General features: G+C 43.2%; 1 protein-coding gene across 5 annotated transcripts in view; it reads right to left on the bottom strand.

Moving 5' to 3' along the window:
- LOC138672780 (cytospin-B-like) overlaps window positions 1-21,546 on the bottom strand; it is a 442,687-nt gene that overhangs the window by 233,749 nt on the left and 187,392 nt on the right. Inside the window, exon 1 of one of the 5 annotated variants that reach the window (XM_069761135.1) lies at window positions 14,639-14,901. The exons of the other annotated variants lie outside the window; for them this stretch is intronic. Within the exon in view, the coding sequence (XP_069617236.1) occupies window positions 14,639-14,678 (40 nt within the window). The 5' untranslated portion in view covers window positions 14,679-14,901. Of the gene's footprint in view, window positions 1-14,638; window positions 14,902-21,546 lie in introns of those variants that run through there. 5 annotated transcript variants of the gene reach the window in all.

Here is a 21,546-nt window from a genome sequence, read left to right on the forward strand (position 1 = left end):
GGGAGAAATGCAAGATTCTACGTCTGAGAAGAAAAACAAAAAATTACATGTACAGAATGGGAGGAATAGTACTAAGCAACAGCACGTGTGAAAAAGACTTGGGTATACTAATAGATCACGAGTCAGTGTGACGTGAGTCGCCCATCAGGGCAGTGGGGTACTCGGTACTGGGTCTAATTCTTAAAGGGATGTGTCACAGCGGCAGCGACCCGGTCCATGGCCCTGGGCACCCATGTTAAAGGGAAGGTCTTTAAAGGGAATGTTCGTGACGCCACCTGTGGTATTCAGTCAGTGTGGATCAACGCTGCTTAAAGGGGTCCTCTGGGGTGATGTTATGGCAGCTAGATGGTATAACTTCCCACAGGTGAAGTAGGTCCCCAGGGCTCCCGGTGAATAGATGGATGATGGTGAGTGGTGCAGTAAAGAATGAAGGACACAGTTGTGCAGTCTCATTACCTGGCTTTACTGATGGTAGCAGGCAGCCACAGTCAAGGGCACCAGATCAAAGGTATAGGCAGGGTCCGGACGGCTTGGAAGCGAGTTCAAAGTCCAGCATTATCAGGTGGATTTAAAAGTCTTCCTTTTAGCACTGTGTAGTTATAGTCCCTTACTGCCCATGGCTTTGTAGCAAGGTCCTCTCAGTTATCTCTGTCCTTTGTGTTAGTGGGACACAAACCCGTATGACAGGTGACTCGAGCCTTTTTACAGGGTCTCCATCACGACCCGGGCTCTATGTGTCACTGTGTCTCCTGGCTGTTAGGGCAAACAGGTGATGTATAATCCAGCTGTCCTGTCAGTTTCTGCTATGTGTCTTAGAGTCCCACAAAAGCCTCGGTCTTCCGGCTACCGGTGTCTGCGCTTAATCAGGGATGTAGCCCAGTCGCAGCTATTCTTCCTTATTGTCTTTATCCTGTGTTTCGCTCTCCGGCACGTTAGCTAAAAGCTGTTCTTCCTTCTGTATCTCGCCATCTAGGAGCTACAGCACCTCAGGCTGTACGGCCCCTCACCCATCCTTCTGCCTCAGACTGCTCCAGTCTGCTGTCCGGCACCAACTGACTATATCTTCCCAACTGCCTAGCAAATAACTCCTCCTCCTGACCAGAGAGAGCAGCTCCCCTGAAATCGGGTGTAGAGCTCCCCCTTCTGGCCTGAAGTCAGAATTGTGTTGTATGTGCGGATTACCTTTTAACCTTTGTCAGGCTGCATAATTTTACAACGTTAACAGGCTGCAGAGGTACAATTGTACCTTCATATATATGTTATTGAAATTTGGCCAATATATTCTGGACCAAAACTGCAGAGATGTCACGAAATTTCAGCCCTCTACGGCTTTTCGAAAAAAAAAGTTATTGCAATTTTAAAACGGAATAGTTACAATTGTACCTACTCAGCCGGACGAAGGTTAAATGGATCCTTCCTTGCTTCTAAGCGTGACATCACTCTCCCCGTGAGGAAAGCAATGCCACTGTAACAACCGGTTACCTGGGGTGTTAGAGATGTACAGCAAAAAAGGCCAACAATTCTAGGATGTAATAAGAGAAGCATAGAGTCTAGATCATGTAAAGTAATAATTCCCCTCTACTCCTCCTTGGTCAGGCCTTATCTGGGATACTGTGTCCACTTCTTGTCACCACATTTTAAAAAAAGACATTGAAAAACTGGAGCAAGTTCAGAGAAGAGCTACCAGGATGGTGAGCGGACTGCAAAGTATGTCCTATGAGGAACTGTTAAAGGATCTGGGAAAATTTAGCTTACAAGAAAGGCTAAGAGGAGACTTAAAAGCTGTCTACAAATATCTAAAGGGATGTCACAGTAAAGAGGGATCATCATTATTTTCATTTGCACATGGAAACAAGAGAAGCAATGGAATGAAACTGAAAGGGAGAAGATACAGATTAGATATTAGAAAAAAAAAACTTTATGATATTGAGGGTGATCAGTGAGTAGAACAGGCTGCCACGAGAGGTGGTGAGTTCTCTTTCAATGGAAGTCTTAAAAAACAGAAGCTGGACAGACATCAGATGGATTAGTGAATCCTGCATTGAGCAGGGGGTTGGACACGATGACCCTGGAGGTCCCTTCCAACTCTAAAACATTCTATGATACTTAGTTGATGGCGATGATGTACTTATGGGAGTTGTTCACACAATGTAGATTAGATAGATAGATAGATAGATAGATAGAGCGCAGGGGGACATTTATGGGCCGGAATCAGGGGGCGTGGGGACACTGTAGGGGGTGGAAACTAAGTGATATGGGCAGGATTGCGACACAGATTTCAGTGCCAGCGCAGTCTGCGCTTTCCGGCACCATTTTTTCTTGAATACGGACACTGTGGCTATAATCTAACGCTAGGAGTGTCGCGCTTGCGCAGTCTATGAAGGCTTCGGACAGAGTGACGCACCTACCGTAATATATACACACATCTTCTCATTTAAAGATTTTTCTGTATTTTCATGACTATGAAAATTGTACATTCACACTGATGGCATCAAAACTATGAATTAACACATGTGGAATTATATACTTAACAAAAAAGTGTGAAACAAATGAAATTATGTCTTATATTCTAGGTTCTTCAAAGTAGCCACCTTTTGCTTTGATGACTGCTTTGCACACTCTTGGCATTCTCTTGATGAGCTTCAAGAGGTAGTCACCGGGAATGGTTTTCACTTCACAGGTGTGCCCTGTCAGGTTTAATAAGTGGGATTTCTTGCCTTATAAATGGGGTTGGGACCATCAGTTGTGTTGTGCAGAAGTCTGGTGGATACACAGCTGATAGCCCTACTGAATAGACTGTAAGAATTTGTATTATGGCAAGAAAAAAGCAGCTAAGTAAAGAAAAATGAGTGGCCATCATTACTTTACGAAATGAAGGTCAGTAAGTCAGTCCGAAAAATTGCAGTGCAGTGGCAAAAACCATCAAGTGCTACAAAGAAACATTGCTCACATGAGGACCGCCCCAGGAAAGGAAGACCAAGAGTCACCTCTGCTTCTGAGGATAAGTTTATCTGAGTAACCAGCCTCAGAAATCGCAGGTTAACAGCAGATCAGATTAGAGACCAGGTCAATGCCACACAGAGTTCTAGCAGCAGACACATCTCTACAACAACTGTTAAGAGGAGACTTTGTGCAGCAGGCAAATGGTAAAATAGCTGCTAGGAAACCACTGCTAAGGACAGGCAACAAGCAGAAGAGACTTGTTTGGGCTAAAGAACACAAGGAATGGACATTAGACCAGTGAAAATCTGTGCTTTGGTCTGATGAATCCAAAGATGAGATCTTTGCTCCAACCACCGTGTCTTTGTGCGACACAGAAAAGGTGAACGGATGGACTCTACATGCCTGGTTCCCACCGTGAAGCATGGAGGAGGAGGTGTGATGGTGTGTGGGTGCTTTGCTGGTGACACTGTTGGGGATTTATTCAAAATTGAAGGCATACTGAACCAGCATGGCTACCACAGCATCTTTCAGCGGCATGCTATTCCATCCGGTTTGCGTTTAGTTGGACCATCATTTATTTTTCAACAGGTCAATGACCCCAAACACACCTCCAGGCGGTGTAAGGACTATTTGGCCAAAAAGGAGAGTGATGGGATGCTACGCCAGATGACCTGGCCTTCACAGTCACCAGACCTGAACCCAATCGAGATGGTTTTGGGTGAGCTGGACCGCAGAGTGAAGGCAAAAGGGCCAACAAATGCCAAGCATCTCTGGGAACTCCTTCAAGATTGTTGGAAGACCATTCCCGGTGACTACCTCTTGAAGCTCATCAAGAGAATACCAAGGGTGTGCAAAGCAGTCATCAAAGCAAAAGGTGGCTACTTTGAAGAACCTAGAATATAAGACATAATTTCAGTTGATTCATACTCTTTTGTTAAGCATATAATTCAACATGTGTTAACTTATAGTTTTGGTGCCTTCAGCGTGAATGTACAATGTTCATAGTCATGAAAATACAGAAAAATCTTTAAATGAGATGGTGTGTCCAAACTTTTGGTCTGTACGCACACATATATATATATATATATATATATATATATATATATATATATATATATATATATATATACACAAATGCAAGGTCATATAGTCATAATTTGTAGTCTATTACATCAGTTTGTGCCCACACTTAGGCTCAGAGTGCAATCTATAAGAGCGAAGCAACAGATTATTGTGGCTTCCGTTATGAATTAAGCTACAATGCAATGTGACTCCCCCAGAAGAAGGCACACGCAGCCGAAACGCGCGTTGGGGTCGTGGCACCATCAGACCAGACCAGAGGTAATGCTAATCATACAAGTTTGTCTATTGGTATCATCCATTATGCCATTTGTTTTACTGACCTATATGTGGGAATTGTGAATGACTATGCCGCAAGGCGAGAGAAACTGTTTATCCTCGGGGTTAATGAGTAATGTGGAAGTGGATTATATGGCTCTGTGATACTATTACCTTTGGTCTGTGGTGTTGTGTTTTCATTTTTGGTACCATTTCCATCTTTATTGTTTATAAATTTTATATGTTATTACCAACAAAATCTATGTAATTTTTTGTATATGTAGTTCTAGTGTGCACAATTTTTTGTAGGTTTATAAATGCAATGTGAACGCAGCCTAAGGAATCATTTACTTCAATGTGTTTGTGTTCTCAGTGGACTCCTGCATCACACTACTTTAAGCTATGTGCACACGTTGCAGATTTGACTGTGGAATTTTCTGGCCAGATTCTGCATTTCTTGGCAGAAAATGCAGGTCAGAATTTGCGCCTTTTTTGGTATATGCACACGTTGCAGATTTTAGTGCAGATTTCTTCCTTTTTTACCCCTGCAGATTTCTATTATGGAATGGGTGCAGAAACGCAGCAGATCTGGAAAACGAATTGACATGGTCCTTTTTTTTTTTAATCTGCTACGTTTTCTGTGCAGATTTTTCCGCACCATTAGCACAGCATTTTTTTTTTTTTTTTTGCCATTGGTTTACATTGTACTGTAGAATCACTTGCAGATCCGCAGCGTTTCTGCGTGGAAAAAAAGCTGCAGATCTGCAGGAAATCTGCAACGTGTGCACATACCCTTATAGTCTGTGGGGCTACTCACATGTTCAGGCTTTTTTTACAGAAAGAAAGTTCACTTTAGAAAAGATGGAGACATGACTCACTCTAGTCCAAGATCATTCAACTGAACAGGTCAGTGAAAACAAACACCCAGACATGAGAAAAATGGATGAGGCCTGGATAATGGATACAGACATGGTCTGAAAACAGATGAAATCACATCCAGCATAGTGATGGAAGGATTTTTAGATGAGGGAGAAAAAAGCTGACGTGTGAATTCGGCCTTAAGGTACCGTCACACATAACGATTTCTTTAACGATATTGTTGCTTTTTGTGACGTAGCAACGATATAGTTAATGAAATTGTTATGTGTGACAGCGACCAACGATCAGGCCCCTGCTGGGAGATCGTTGGTCGCTGGGAATGATCAGGACCTTTTTTTTGGTCGCTTTTCACCCGCTGTCATCGTTGAATCGGCGTGTGTGATGCCGATCCAGCGATGAGTCCCCGGGTAACCAGGGTAAACATCGGGTTACTAAGCGCAGTAACCCGATATTTACCCTGGTTACCATTGTAAAAGTAAAAAAAAAAAAACACTACATACTCACATTCCGGTGTCTGTCACGTCCCTCGCCATCAGCTTCCCGCACTGACTGTGAGCGCCGGCCGTAAAGCACAGTGGTGACGTCACCGCTGTGCTGTGCTTTACGGCCAGCGCTCACAGTCAGTGCAGGAAGCTGATGGCGAGGGACGTGACAGACACCGGAATGTGTGTGTGTAGTGTTTTTTTACTTTTACAATGGTAACCAGGGTAAACATCGGGTTACTAAGCGCAGCCCTGCGCTTAGTAACCCGATGTTTACCCTGGTTACCCGAGGACTTCGGCATCGTTGGTCGCTGGAGAGCTGTCTGTGTGACAGCTCCCCAGCGACCACACAAGGACTTTCCAACGATCACGGCCAGGTCGTATCGCTGGTCGTGATCGTTGGAAAGTTGATCAGTGTGAAGATACCTTTAGTATGCATATGGTGTTCGGCACGAAACCACTTACCAAATATCTTTTCACTCCCCTCCCATGATCAGGGCCTTATTAGGCTAGAAGGGTGAGCCGCCGATGAGCAGGGGTGCTATTGCACAGGCGTATAGGGGTGCCAACCTCCGCTGATAGGTAGGGAGTAGCGATGAGCGAATATACTCATTACTTGGGTTTTCCCGAGCACACATGGGTGGTCTCCGAGTATTTGTGACTGCTCGGAGATTTTGTTTTTGTTGACACAGCTGCATGATTTACAGCTTCTAGCCAACCTGAATACATGTGGGGATTCCCTAGAAACCTGGCAACCCCCACATGTACTCAGGCTGGCTAGCAGCCGTAAATGATGCAGCTGAGTCAACAAAAACTAAATCTCCGAGCGGTCACAAATATCCGGAGATCACCCGAGCGTGCTAGGGAAAACCCAAGCAACGAGTATATTCGCTCATCGCTAGTAGGGAGGCTCAGTGTGTTACAGGGACAGGCACCTCCCTGGGGTGTTTACATTTTTCATTTTTTGGTGATGACATTCTTTTCACGTTATGCATTCTTGACATTTTTATTGATGTGAAATAAAGGTTATATTTTAACTTTAGTAAGTTTAGGGTTTTACGGTGCGCCAGGAAACTATTACTGTAACAAGAGTTTGTAAAGTCCATAGAAAAAGTCAGTAATACCCCAGAAGAGCATGTAGTAATGCAAACAGCAGGATAACTGGCTTTATTTGAGCATAAACCAAAAGATTGACAGTACTGTTCGAATCACCGCCTGAAGGAGAAACCTGGCTGCTGTGGCTGCAGTTACGCCTATGGTCAGAGGAAACCCATGATGTCATTGTTAGGACGTACAAACACCATACAGATGTTGCCTCGGTCGCATTCAATCTCAGGACCTCAGTGCTGCAATTCATTAGTGTTAGGCTACGTTCACACATTAAATTTTTGGTAAGCATTTTGCATTGCGCATTTTGGAATAAAATGCAAGAAACCCATTTTATTTAATGTGTGCACAAATTCTGCAACATCAAAAACTCAGCAAATAAATATTCATTGTGAGAACGTAGCTTAACCCACCCAAATAAGCATCACATGCACCAGGCGTGGGTAGGTTATACCTCGATTCAACCCAAAAGTCCAATATCCAAGATATCCAATATCACAGAAGGGTCCAGGTCACAGCAAGACAACATTTATTTTATTTATTTGTGGGGCATGAATGCGTATAACCGCTGTAACACGTATTGGTGCGCCATAATGAAGCGCTAAGAGACGTATCTGGGACCCATGGTGCATATTATACCACAGAGCGGCCATGAATAAAACGAGCTACATAAACAGCAATTACATAATACATCCTTATCATATCTGCTTCCTTTACAAGTGAAATCAGTAATAACAGGGCAGATGTCTGCAGATCCTGAGAACATGATAAGGAAAGGATGGTGGTTTAGTTAGACTGTTGCTTTGAAGTTCTAGAGTCCAGGGTTCAAATCTAAGGAAAGACAATGGGTTTGATTCATCATTTGCCCTTTTTTGTCACTTTTCTTTTTGCATCAAATTCATCAAAATGGTACATAATTAAAAATTTGGCTGAAAAGTAAAAAATGCTTCTTATTTGTACTTTAGCCGTTTTGTGATTTATTTATTTTTAGCGCAAAAATATTGGTCCAAAATATCTAGAGTACAAACAAAACACTCAGGGGAGGAAAGCTGGTATACATTTGTAGTAAATTCTGCAAAATTCGAAGTTGATGAAGCATGCGAAAATATCCGAAAACCCCTAACACCACAGACCATGGCATACGTAAAAAAAAAAAAATGCAAATTTGAAAAAGAAGTAGAGCAAATGAAAACCAGGAGAAAACCCCCACAAATAAACAAAAAGAGCGTTAATGAATAAGTCAGGCCCATTATCTACATGGAGTTTAGTTCCTTCTCACTGGGTTTCTTCCAACACTTTAATAATACAGTAATAGATTAATTGACTTACTATGAAATAGGTGTGAGAGATTGTATTCACACAACCGTATTGTACTGTCAGTGTTACAGCCCAACTGTGCGGTTTTGAGCTATACCAACAGTGTAATATACAGGTGCTTCTCACAAAATTAGAATATCATCAAAAAGTTCATTTATTTCAGTTCTTCAATAGAAAAAGTGAAACTCATTATATAGTCATTCCAAACAGAGTGATCTATTATGTTTTAAGTATTAAGTGTTTATTTCTGTTAATGTTGATGATTATGGCTTACAGCCAATGAAAACCCAAAAGTCATTATCTCAGTAAATTAGAATACCTGATAACACTAGCTTGAAAAATGATTTTAAAATCCGAAATGTTGGCTACTGAAATGTATGTTCAGTAAATGCGCTCAATACTTGGTCGGGGCTCCTTTTGTATCAATTACTGCATCAATGCGGCATGGCATGGAGGCGATCAGCCTGTGGCACTGATGAGGTGTTATGGAAACCCAGGTTGCTTTGATAGCAGCCTTCAGCTCGTCTGCATTGTTGGGTTTGTTGTGTTATCTTCCTCTTGACAATACCCCATAGATTCACTACGGGGTTAAGGTCTGGCTAGTTTGCGGGCCAATCAAGCACAGTGATACTGTTGTTTTTAAACCAGGTATTGGTACTTTTGGCAGTGTGGACTGGTGCCAAGTCCTGCTGGAGGATTAAATTTCCATCTCCAAAAAGCTTGTCGGCAGAGGGAAGCATGAAGTGCTCTAAAATTTCCTGGTAGACGGCTGCGCTGACTTTGGTCTTGCTAAAACACAGTGAACCTACACCAGCACAGGACATGGCTCCCCAAACCATCACTGATTGTGGAGCAATCAGTCCAGTTCTTATTCTCCTTGGCCCAGGTAAGACGCTTCTGGTGTTGTCTACTGATCATGAGTGGCCAGACACAAGGACATTGTGGTGGCTCTTGAAGCAATGACTCCAGCAGCAGTCTACTCCTTGTGTATCTCCTCCAAAATTTTGAATGGCCTTTTCTTAATCCTTTCAAGGCTGTGGTTATCCCGGTTGCTTGTGCACCTTTTTCTACAACACTTTTTCCTTCCACTCAACTTTCAATTAATATGCTTGGATACAGCACTCTGTGAACAGCCAGCTTCTTTAGCAATGATCTTTTGTGGCTTTCCCTCCTTGTGGAGTGTGTCAATGACTGCCTTCTGGACATCTGTCAAGTCCGCAATCTTCCCTATGATTGTGGAGCCTAATGAAACAGACCAAGGACCTTTTTAAACCCTTTGGAAGCCTTTGCCGGTGGTTTTTAGTTAATTATGCTAATTTATTGAGATAATGACTTTTGGGTTTTCATTGGTTGTAAGCCATAATCATCAACATTAACAGAAATAAACACATGAAATAGATCACTCTGTTTGTAATGATTCTATATAATATAGGAATTTCACTTTTTGTATTGAAGAACTGAAATAAATTAACTTTTTGATGATATTCTAATTTTGTGGAAGCACCTGTATGCATATAAGGCGGTTAATTCAGGTCAGGTGACTCATGGTCGAGTCAGTCTTTGTGGCCACAACAGACCGTAAATAAATCTGAAATCAGAATACTGGAGAGACAGACCCAAGGACAACATCTGCAAGGAGTTTGTATGATCTCCCCGTGTTTGTGTGGGTTTCCTCTGGGTTCCCCGATTTCCTCCCACACTCCCAAGACATACTGATCTGGAATCTAGATTCTGATCCCCAATGGGGACAGTGTTGATAAGGTCTGTAAAGTGCTGTGGAATTAATGGCACTATATAAGGGAGTTAAATAAATATAAATAAATATTGGAATACACCGGTATGGACTGAAGCAGTGGGACTTTCAGCTAGGAAGCTTTCATACTGTAGCAATTTTGCTTGTAAGGCTGGGTGCCCATGATGTGGAAGTAGCAGGGCTTTGGACGCAGCCATGTTTGCTTCGTCCAACGCGCTGCCTTCTATTGAACGCAGGTAAAATCCGCATGTGTTCACTGAACCGTGCAGATACACCGCGTCCAATACATTCTATTGATGTAATTTCTCTTGCGGAGACTAGCAAAATTGACATAAAATTTCTAGAAATCCCATCCACTATGCCGTCGCGGCTGGCCACTGCGGGTTTGACGCTGCATAAGTACACAGCATCAAACCGGAAGCAATTACTGATCGTGGGCACATACCCTAAGGCCACTTTCACACTTCCGTTTTTTGCCATCAGTCACAATCCGTCATTTAAAAAAAAAAAAAAAAAGGGTCCAGCAAATGTTTCTGCTGGATCCTTTTTTTTCTTATAAACTTGTATTAGCAACAGATTGTGACGGATGGCCTTCTGTTTCGTCCGTCGTGCGCTGGATCCGTCGTAAAAAAATCGCTGCCCATCTGGCAGAGAGAACACACAGAGGAATGTTTTTTTTTGTACGTTGGACAGCGACGTTGGCAGTGTCCGTCGTTGGCTATAATGAAAGCCTATGGGCGCAGGATCCGTTGCTGTCCAGCGACGGATTCAGTCTTTTGAAACTGAGCATGCGTGGAAGAATTTCCAGTCAAGGAAATTCTCTCTCACGCTCGCTCTCCCTTTTTACTATACTCACCTTCCGGCGGCCCCCGAAGCCTTCCCGATCCTCGTGATGCTCCCGGCAGCTCCCGTTCCCAGTGATGCCTTGCGAAATGACCCCAGATGACGTAGCATCACCCGAGACCGCTATGTCATCACAGGTCATTGTCTCGCAAGGCATCACTGGGAACCGGAGCATCGTGAGGATCAGGAAGGCTGCGGGGGCCACGGGAAGGCTTTGGGGGCCACCGGAAGGTGAGTATCCCATTGAATTCAATGGGTTGTGCTGTGTATGCGTTTTCGGAGCGAAAACGCGTACACAACACAATGTGTGTACATAGCCTTAAATTCCAGCAACTGCCTCGACGGATCCATAAAAAAAAAAAACAGATCCTGTGCATCAGTTTTTTACAATCTGCACAGGATTTGTCTTTTCAACATTTTGACAGATTGTGATGGTTTGTGACAAACGGAAGTGTGAAAGAGGCCTTAAATATGCAGTTCTGATGCAGGCATCTTCATAGAATTCTTACTTCTCAAGTACTTTTTCCTCTTCCTTGTGAGCCAACATGTGGAAACCACATCCCTGGTTAGATTGGTCTCCTAATTTCAATAGGTGGCGACAATCCACTATGCACCTCAACCTCCATAGACCACCAACATGGTACATACATCCAAAAACAAGAGACATTAATGAAGTTTTTCCTAGGAGTAAATGAAAAGTATCACGATCGCAAAGTGTGACCTGGGCCTTAAAGTTCTTATTCCTCGGCACGGCATCTACACATAGGTTAGATGATAAACATATAATTAGTGAATCCAACTGCTTAAGGCTATGTTTTGTTTTCACGGTCAGTATTTGTATTGCTTTGGACGCAGTTCTGTCCAAAGAGCTGCCGGCTTTTGTACGCGTGGTGATTCCGCATGTGTTCATTGAACTATGTGGAATCACGGTATCCTATACATTGGACTGTGATATTTATCTTGCAGAGACCCAGCGTTTCCGCAAAATAAATAGACATGCTGCGGTCTGGAAAGACGCGCCGCATGTCCGGTTATGCAGGGAAGCCGGAGGCGTCCCAACACGCATAGTGGTGATGGGATTTCATAAAATCCCCACCACTATGCAGTAACATCTGGCCGCTGCGGATTGGATTCTGTGCCTGTACACAGCGCCCAGCCGCAACATTTCCTGACCGTGGAAACATACCCTTTGGGTACCTGCAGACGAGTGCATGAATAATCGTCCGAGTTTCATCCAGAAAATTGAGATTTTTTGTTATTTTTGCATCACATTTTCAGCCATGTTTTCGCTTCTTACTTACGTGCGACGTCCATGTGCCATCCGTACAACTACAGTAAAACATGTACATGATCACATACAGTTTCATAGGTTGATAGTAGAAATCTAGTTTTCTCACACCCATAGACTTGAATGGGCTAGTCTCATTCGAGACTCTGATGGATGTAATGCATGCTGTGATTTTGTTCTCAAAGACATTCGGACCAGGAAAAAAAAATAATGAATCTTTCTAAACAGCACTATTGAATATTGAATAACATGGATCAGTCTGCTGTCCGATTAAAAAACTGCTAACACATGTCTGATATATACGCTCGTCTGCATGAGCCCTAACAGTAAGGGGCCATGCGGACAGACCCCGCCAATCATACACTTTCTATACACCCGGGCAATGTGATTGTTTGATATTATACTGTTTATCAGAAAAATACAACTTTTCTATATAATGCCAGTGTGCCAAACATGGCCACCGAGATGTTGGGCATTGCAGCACAGCAATACTTTCTAGTCGTGCCCGCTGTGCTTTCGCCAGTCATCCCAGTTGCTCACTGGAAGGTTTCGGGCAGAGATCCGGCACAGGCTGGCAGCTTTACAGGGCACTTTACGCTGGCATATCAGACTGCAGAGCTCCGCATCATATGTCACATCTTGTTTGTTGTCCGGACATTTCTGCAGCGTCTTGTTCTACTGACATCTTGTAAGGTCGATCCAATGAGCGACAGTCAATATTCTACATGTCAGAGATTCACTAATGGCCACAGCTGTAATAATACACCATCAGCTCTATGGAAAGCAGTGAACCTGCCCCCGGCCGTAACTAGAGCGGTCAGGCTATACAGGCCGTCGTCTGATTTCATCCTTGTATTTATTTTCCATTTTCTATAATTACTATTTTAACATTGAATATCACAAATATCAGACATCCAAAAATTGAGGTTATTTTCATAAAGAAAAAAAAAAACTTTTACTTTATTTTAAAAGGTCTAACTATTTGTTTCCACCGACATGGATAGAAAGAGTAAAAACCATCAATATTTATAAGCTGTTTTTCATCATTTTTAGGGTTCACACGACTGCTATTCAATGAACTCGGACCAGTGTTATTCAATGATGCAGTGCTGATCTGTGTATTTTTTGTAATATGTATTCGGCGTGAGAAAAAAAAAAAAAAAAACGCAGAATGCCGAGATATTAGTTGGAAATCGGATGGGTGCGAGAAAAAAAAAAAAATATTGGTTGCCACACAGTATGGCATCTGAATTTTACAGATAGATTACAGTTCTGTAGCATAGGAAACAGTAAATGGTCCTGTAAGAGATTAATAGCGGATTTAAAAAAAAACAAAAACGGATTGTATACGAATGAAAAGTGAGAAAAGAAAAATCACACTTTTCTGGATGGAAATTGGACTTATTTTTAATGCTCATATGAGCCCTTAATTCTGGTCATTTTCAGGTGTGTATAAGAGCTCGCTCACATGAGCGAATAAATTGGACATAAAAGATTGCACTGCGCTCAGCCTAATGTTAAACTATGGGGCACCTCACATCTGCGATTATCTTCTCATGCCAATTCGAAATGAGAAAAAAGCGCAGCATGCTGCGAATGGTTGCGAGAATCGGATTGTGCCCACCCATACAAGTCTATGGGTGCGTGTGAAACATCGCACTGCACTCGAATGTCACCCGAGTGCAGTGCGATTCCCACGGACGCCGTCAATGGAGAAAATACTTTCTCCGTCTCCTCCGCACCTGTGCTGCGATTCTCACATGTGAGAGAATAGGAGCACAGAGCACCGACACTCGGATCACGGCAGAGCAGTAGCCGAAGGTCGTTAGCCCATCGCACCGGATGTTATACCCTCGTGTGACTCCGGCCTTACAGGGCCATTTGTACAATCATTAGGTATGCCAAGTCCTTGCTCGACAGCGGGTTTAATGATAATGATAGCGGAAATAAAAATGGACAGTTCCTGTGATTAGGCTTGGGTCTGCAAAACGCTCTTCTGAAACCGGACGAAGATTATTTGTCAGTTTTGACCCTTTCACCAAAAAACACATCAAGCCTAAAACTCACCTCTTGACCAGCAAATAAAATGCATAGCTCATCTACAAATACAAAAATGCCATAGTACATAAGACATGCCCTGTATGACAGTCATGCTACAACAGCCTTAAGATAAAAAGGACAATTCTAGATATCCGAATAATTATTAGGAATTCTAATCATTCATACCCTGGGCCATGTACCAGTCTAAATACTGAAGGCCTATCCGACTATTTTATAAAGAACAGGTGCTGCCGGTCGGGCAAGGATCAGCTATTTAATTAGATGCCAGGCCCCTGGGAGGGTCGTAGAGTATTTAAGCCCCTCTTCTCATTAAGCATTTACGCTAATTGCCATAAATCTCCGTTATGTCTGTCCGCTGTGTCCATTGAGTAGTAATTGGCCTGAAGCTCTCTGTGCGCCCATTCTCCAGCTGAGCAGCCCCATGCCAGGAGGGCAGGGTGACAACTTCCCAGCTGCAGAGGGATCATCAGTGACAGCCTGCACCCAGCAGCATGCAGATAGCGGCTGCCCATTGTGCCACACAAATGCCGCTCTCCGGAATCCACACATTTACTACAGCCGCACACAAGGTCACAACTTCCCATACAATCTTCCTATACATCCATGCTCCATAATAAAGGATCCCACCTTGCTCCTGCTCCTCAGGCTTGGCCGGCTGGTTCCCCATGATGCAGAATAGTGCTCAGACCTATCACATTGGCCTGTATGTCCGGACTCCGGCTACAGACATGTTCCAAGTCACTTCTGCAGCTGGACCTTTGTAATGGGTGGATTGTCCTACATAGAAAACTCCCAGCTTTCCAGCAGCGAGCACTGGGAATGAAGCCTGGGTGCCTGTGTCAGGGCAGTGCTGGCCATCCCTCCTCCCTAATTACAATACTCAGCACAGAAAGGCAGGGCTGTGCAGTTAATTAGCCGGCTGCCTGCTGGAATCAGGAAAGAAAGAAGAAAAAGGTGACTCAACATGTGATGGAGGCCACATAGAGGCCAGCGAGAGGCACTGCAGGCTGCGGGGAGGGAGGATGGCACTGCTCAGGATCATAGCGGATTGTGATGGGATCTCTGATCTATGGATTCCTTCATAGTCTTACTGCTCATATCGCATAGAGCTGGATGTAGAGATGCAACGTTACTCTACATTCAGAAATAACAATGTTGCACTTCTGTCAATTTACAGAATTTTTCTTCCCTATTTCTAGCGATCAATGCCGTTATTTGATCTAGTAACCAGAGTCTCAAATCGTTATTTATTAAACAGGGTCATCTCACTTACGCTGCTTTCACACATCATTTTTTTGCCATCAGTTACAATCCATCAAATTGTGAAAAAGTTGCCACCGGATCCGTTTTTTTCTCATAGACTTGTATTAGCGACGGATTGCCTCACATTTCATCCGTTCTTTGCCGGATCCGTCGAAAATTGTTTATCCAGCGGCCGGAGAAAACAGACATAGTAACAGACAGCGACAGATCAGTCATTCGCTAGAATGGAAGCTTATGGCGCCAGATCAGTCAAATTACAGAATCAGGCGACAGATTCCGTTTTTTATTTTTAAATGAGCATGCTCCGATTTTTTTAAGATCTAATTAGCTGGATCAGCTAGTCTGATCCGGCAAAAAAAACGCATCCGTCGCATCAGCTTTACACAATCTGCGATGGATCCGTTTTTTTCGCAAAAATGATGTGTGAAAGCAGCCTTATTGAGTGTTTTATTTTAATCTGCAGCTAAAAAATCCACAGCCGTATGACTGGCAACTTGGATTTCTCATTGAAGACAATGAGATTCTAATCATTCGTACCCCCGATACGTCCATGTATCAGTCTGAATACTGAAGGCCTATCCGACTATTTTATAAAGAACAGGTGCCGCCACTCGGGCAAGGATCAGCTGTTTAATTAGACGCCAGGCTCCTGGGAGGGCCAGATTTCGGTAGAGAACAATGACAAACATCATTGTGAAACCAAGATGATGTTTCTGAGACATCTTTTAGGCTGGTAAAGTGGTACCACGGCACTTCTACATAGGGTGAAAAAGTAGGATCCTTTTAAAGTGGAGAAAAAAAGACTTGACACTTGTAGTAAATCAGAGAATATTTTGAATATATTTAATTATAGTGCAGCCAATCGAAAAAGTGAAGACTTTTCGATCAATGACCTTCATCATTATATCACATTGCAAAAGGCAGAATGTGCAATGGCATGGGGCGCTCACTGCTCAGCCACAGCGTTAACATATACTGTATGTTCTGCCTTTTGCCACCTTGGATACTGATGAAGGTCACTTGATCGAAAAGTCTTCAATTTTTCGATTTGCCTACCCTTATTGTGACACATCTGGATTAAGAGAAGTTACTTTCCAAAGATGCTGACTAATATTTATTTATTTTACTTGCTTATATAGTGCCAGTAATTCCAGAGGGATTTACAGATATTTTCATTACTGGCTCCATTGGGGCTCATAATCTAGATTCCCTATCAGTATGTCTTTGGAGTGTGGGAGGAAACCGGAGAACCCGGAGGAAACCATACAAACTCCTTGCAGATGTGGTTATTGGTGGGATTTGAGACTGGGGCATCAATGCTGCAACGCTAACCACTGAGCCACCATGCTGCCCTGCCTAATCATTTAAGGCCTGTCCCACACGTCCAGATAATTCCGGTACCGGAATTATCCGTGTCAGTGTGCTCACGTGGCACATCAGTGTGGCACATGTGCGGCAGCCGTGTGCCAACTGGGTACCACACGGACCGTGCAGGAGACAGCGCTACAAGTAAGCGCTGTCCCCTGCTTTGGGTGCTGAAGCCCCATTCATTTCTTCTCTCCAGCAGCGTTCGCTGGAGTGAAGGAATGAAAAATCTTTTTTTTTTTTTTTTTTGCGGTGTAAATAAAGTTCCCTGTGGGAGGTGGAGCCGCATATTCATCACTGTAATAAGCGGCACCACGTGACCGCTCATACAGGAAGAGCTGCGACGCTGAGAGGAAGCATCGAGGGAGCTAGGTGAGTATTTTCTTTCCAGCGGGCGGGCGCACAGGGGGTGGGAGGGGCATGGTTACAGGGAACTTTATTTACACCGCAAAAAAAAAAATTATTTTTCATTTCTTCGCTCCAGCAAATGCTGCTGGAGAGAAGAAATGAATGGGGCTTCAGCACCACAAGCTGGGGGGACAGCGCTTACTGTAGCACTATCTCCTGCACGGCACACGGACTGCACACGGACAGCATCCGTGTGCGGTACGTGTTTTACACGGACCCATTGACTTTAATGGGTCCGTGTGATCCGTGCGCTCCCACGAACACTGACATGTCTCCGTGTTTTGCAAACGGACATACGGTCCGTGAAAACACGCTGACATGTGCAGAGACACATTGATTTCAATGTGTCTACGTGAGTCAGTGTCTCCGGTACGTGAGGAAACTGTCACCTCACGTACCGGAGCCACTGACGTGTGAAACCGGCCTAATATAGTATTCTCATTTGAAGTTTTGTCCCAATATAATATGCCGCTCACACTGGTCGTACAACCTATCACTTTTCCGAATGTATCATGTTATTTCTGTTTTGGGTTTTACAAAAGTGCATGTAAAAACGATAAAAAAAAAAAAAAAAAAGGATAAAAAGATTACAAATTCACCTTTGGTATACCTGCATGTTAGAATTAAGAAATTGTACTGAATTATATTTATTCTTTTATACCAAAATGTATCTATTAAATAAAACAGATCTAGCTTAATGAAATACTAGGTCTGCCTGATTATTATTATTATTATTATTATTATTTCCAAACTGCCAAAAACAAGCCATAGGTTGCAGACCATTTCTACACCTATTAAATAAATTTGGTCACTTGCATTTTTTCATTGCATTTTTGTGTGTGTTTAACATGAGTTTTTATCATATTTTCATGCTGTGTTTTATGTTTCTTTTTGGTGTCGTGTTTTAAATAAAGCTGCGTTGCTTTTAATACTTCCTGATATTTGGCTTCAACAAAACTTTATTGAAACAGTCGTGGGTGGCATTCATATGGTTTTGTAATTTCGCGATGGCTCCACCATAAGCGTATTTTCTTTTACGTCTTCATTAAAAGAATGAACGTGTTTCTGAAGCGGTTAAAAAAAGTTACAAAAATACCGAACACATGAACAGCAATATTGTTTTTACATCACATTATAATCATTTTTTGTGGTGCTTTATCAGGCTGATTCCAGACGGAATTTGCCTAAAAAAAGACTGTATGTGCATAGGCACCGAGTGCAAATCTTGGATTTTAAGAAGTTTTGAGAATAGCAAGATGATTTGGAGTTTCCGGTCAGTTTCTGCTCCAGAAACTCCTTAAAAAACTCAAAGTGCAAATAGTCCAAATCCATCACAACCATGCAAATGATTCTCTCCCGTTTTCTGTAGGATCAGACACATTCCCTATCCAGCCAAAAAAGCTAATATCAACCAAAGTCAAAGGGAATTTGTTAGCACATTCTTCCATGGGGAAGCCGTGGAATGGCTGTGTGTAAACTGGTCTCCCAGTAAAAATTATACCTTTTTCGTATAGATCCGTTGTGCCAGTCATGAGAAATCTAGTATAAAAGAAATAAGCAAATCATAATGTAAGTGCACTGAGGGTGTCAGTGCACTTGGGTGACTTCTAAGTGCATATGCACATCCCAGTGCACTTCCAGACTGATCTGTATGTCTTCTCTGCTAGATTTCTCGTGACTGGCACATCGGATCTCTACAAAACTTGTATAATTTTAAATGAGGGACAAGTACCGATATAGACATGGCAAGGATTCCACATTTAAAATGTGCTGAAATGATCCCTTTAACAACTGTATTTTATTGCTGTATTTGAGCTCTGTAGGACATATTTTTTGTAACACTTGAATAGTAGAATTTTGGCTTTTAGGGGGAATTTTTTTGGCTACTGTAAACTTAATACTTCTATGATATGGAAAAATATTTAGTACTGTATTAGTTTGGGCTTGTTGGACGAGTCATGATACTATGTTTGCATTTTGTAATTTTACTTAAAACAAAATGCATTTTCAATTCATGATGTTACTGTTTCTAAACAAATAATTGCAAGATATAATGCCTTCTTCTGCAGAAAATTATCCAAAATCATTCCCTTTGAGACATTTTGTTATACAGTTGCAAGGGTCCATGAACCTGAGTGCCCGGGGACTCAAAACAATGTCAGCCTGTCCCATGGCTGAAACGGTGATGAGAGTGGCAGGGTTCCACCAAGCACAGATCAGATCCCATTGAAACAAATGTGAAACTTTAGCTTTTCCATGAATTTATCTACAAATTAAAAGCTTTTGATGAAGGTATCCTGACTATCTGGATGTAGATTTAAACAGTGTCTGGAAGACATAGTCAGAAGAGGCCCCTGTGCGAGAACAATATATGGGCCCTTTACAGTCCAACAGCTCATCATGATGCACAACTCTACCTGCTTTAGGCCGCCCGTGTGCCGACTGGGTACCACACGGAGCGTGCAGGAGACAGCGCTAGAGATAAGCGCTGTCCCCTGCATCTGGTGCTGAAGCGGCCATTCATATCACCCATAGGGGTGGAGCCGCATATTCATTACTGTAATAAGCGGCACAACGTGACCGGATGCTGCGAGGGAGCCGGGTGAGTATTTTAGTAACAACGGGGGGGGGGGGGGTGGCGCACAGGGGGTGGGAGGGGGGTGGCGACAGGGATCCTTATTTTAAACACGAGGACAAAAAAAAAAGGATTTTTCATATCTTCTTTCCAGCGAACGCTGCTGGAGAGAAGATTTGAATGGCCGCTTCAGCACCACATGGGGGGACAGCGCTTACAGTAGCGCTGTCTCCTACATGGCACATGGACTGCACATGGACAGCGTCCGTGTGCGGTACGTGTTTTACACGGACCCATTGACTTTAATCCATGCGCTCCCATGAACACTGACATGTCTCCGTGTTTTGCACACGGACACACGGTCCATGAAAACACGCTGACATGTGCAGTGACACATTGCTTTCAATGTGTCTACGTGAGTCAGTGTCTCCGGTACATGAGGAAACTGTCACCTCACGTACCGGAGCCACTGACGTGTGAAACCGGCCTTAGAGGTGGACGTGGCTCCCGTACCTCATGGCCCCAGTGCGGCCACACAGGTTACATCAATGATATATCTGCCCCTGTATTTAACCCCTTCACGCCGCGACCAATTTCCGGTTTTTTGAGTTTCCACTCTTTCCTCCCCTTCTTCCCAAAGTCATAACTCTTATTTCTCTGTCCACATTGACACATGAGGGCTTGTTTTTTGCAGGACAAGTTGTACTTTTGAATGACAACATTTATTCTACCACATAGTGTACTCGAAAAGGGAAAAAATTCCTAATGTGGTGAAATTGTGAAAAAATGCAATGCTGACATTGCGGTTTGGGAATTGTTTTTACGGTGTACATTTTGTGGTAAAAATAACCTCGCAATATGATTCTTCTCATCAATACGTTTAAGACGACATCCAAAATGTTCAGTTTTTCTTATTTTAGTGGTGAAAAAGAAAGTCAGATGTTTGCAAGAAAAAAAAAATGGGGGGGGGGGGAATGTGTCACCATTTTTAATGAATTACTAATACAAGTATCTGGAATGTTCATTAAGTATAAAATCGGGTGAAATTGTTTTAGGCCGATTTCACATGTCCTATTTCCGTTACCGGGAAAAAAACAGTACCGGAGATGTCAGTGTCCGTGTGTCATAGTTGCAGCACCCATGTGGCAACAGCACCACACAGACGGGCGCCAGGGAGGAAGCGCACGGTTAGCGCTGTTCCTTGGCACCGAGTGCTGAAGACAGCTCTCATCATTCTCCCCTTCTCTGAGAGTTGTATTCAATTGAGAACAATGACAGCAGGCGACGGCTGATGGGACTATTATTCACATCAGGCTATACCTGCTGCCGTTAACAGTGAAAGCAGGTGGCGGCTGGTGGGAGTATTCATTACATGCCGCCTGAACTATAAATGAATACATTTTTTAGAAAATGGTGTTGGTTCCACTGTATTTTCTATAACAAGCCAGGGAAACTGACAGCTGACAACCAGCCTTGCTAAACCTGACAGCCGGAGTCTGGTATTCTCAGGCTGGAAAGGAGCCATAGATATTGCCCCCCCAGCTGCCCAGAAAAGGTACATCTATTAGATGCACCAATTCTGTTGCTTTGCCCGACTCTTCCTACTTGCCCTGTAGCAATAGTATATTTGTGGGGTTGATGTCACCACTGGTCAATGATGCTGCAGATGTGTGAAAGAGGCCTTTGATTAACCCTTTTCTAACATTGGGCATACATTTACGCTGATGTTGGACTCCCTCACTTTGATGTGGGCTTCGACGGTGAGACCTCATCTTTCCCAGCACATATCAGCTGTTTTGAACAGCTGACATGTGCCTGGAATAGCGGGGGGTGGAATTGCGATCCACCCGCGGCTATTAACCCGTTAAATACTGCTGACAGCAACATTTAACAAGCGCTTCCAGCAATCATGCAGGAATTCTAG

The sequence above is a fragment of the Ranitomeya imitator genome, chromosome 3 (assembly GCF_032444005.1).
Source record: "Ranitomeya imitator isolate aRanImi1 chromosome 3, aRanImi1.pri, whole genome shotgun sequence".
Classification (NCBI taxonomy): domain Eukaryota; kingdom Metazoa; phylum Chordata; class Amphibia; order Anura; family Dendrobatidae; genus Ranitomeya; species Ranitomeya imitator.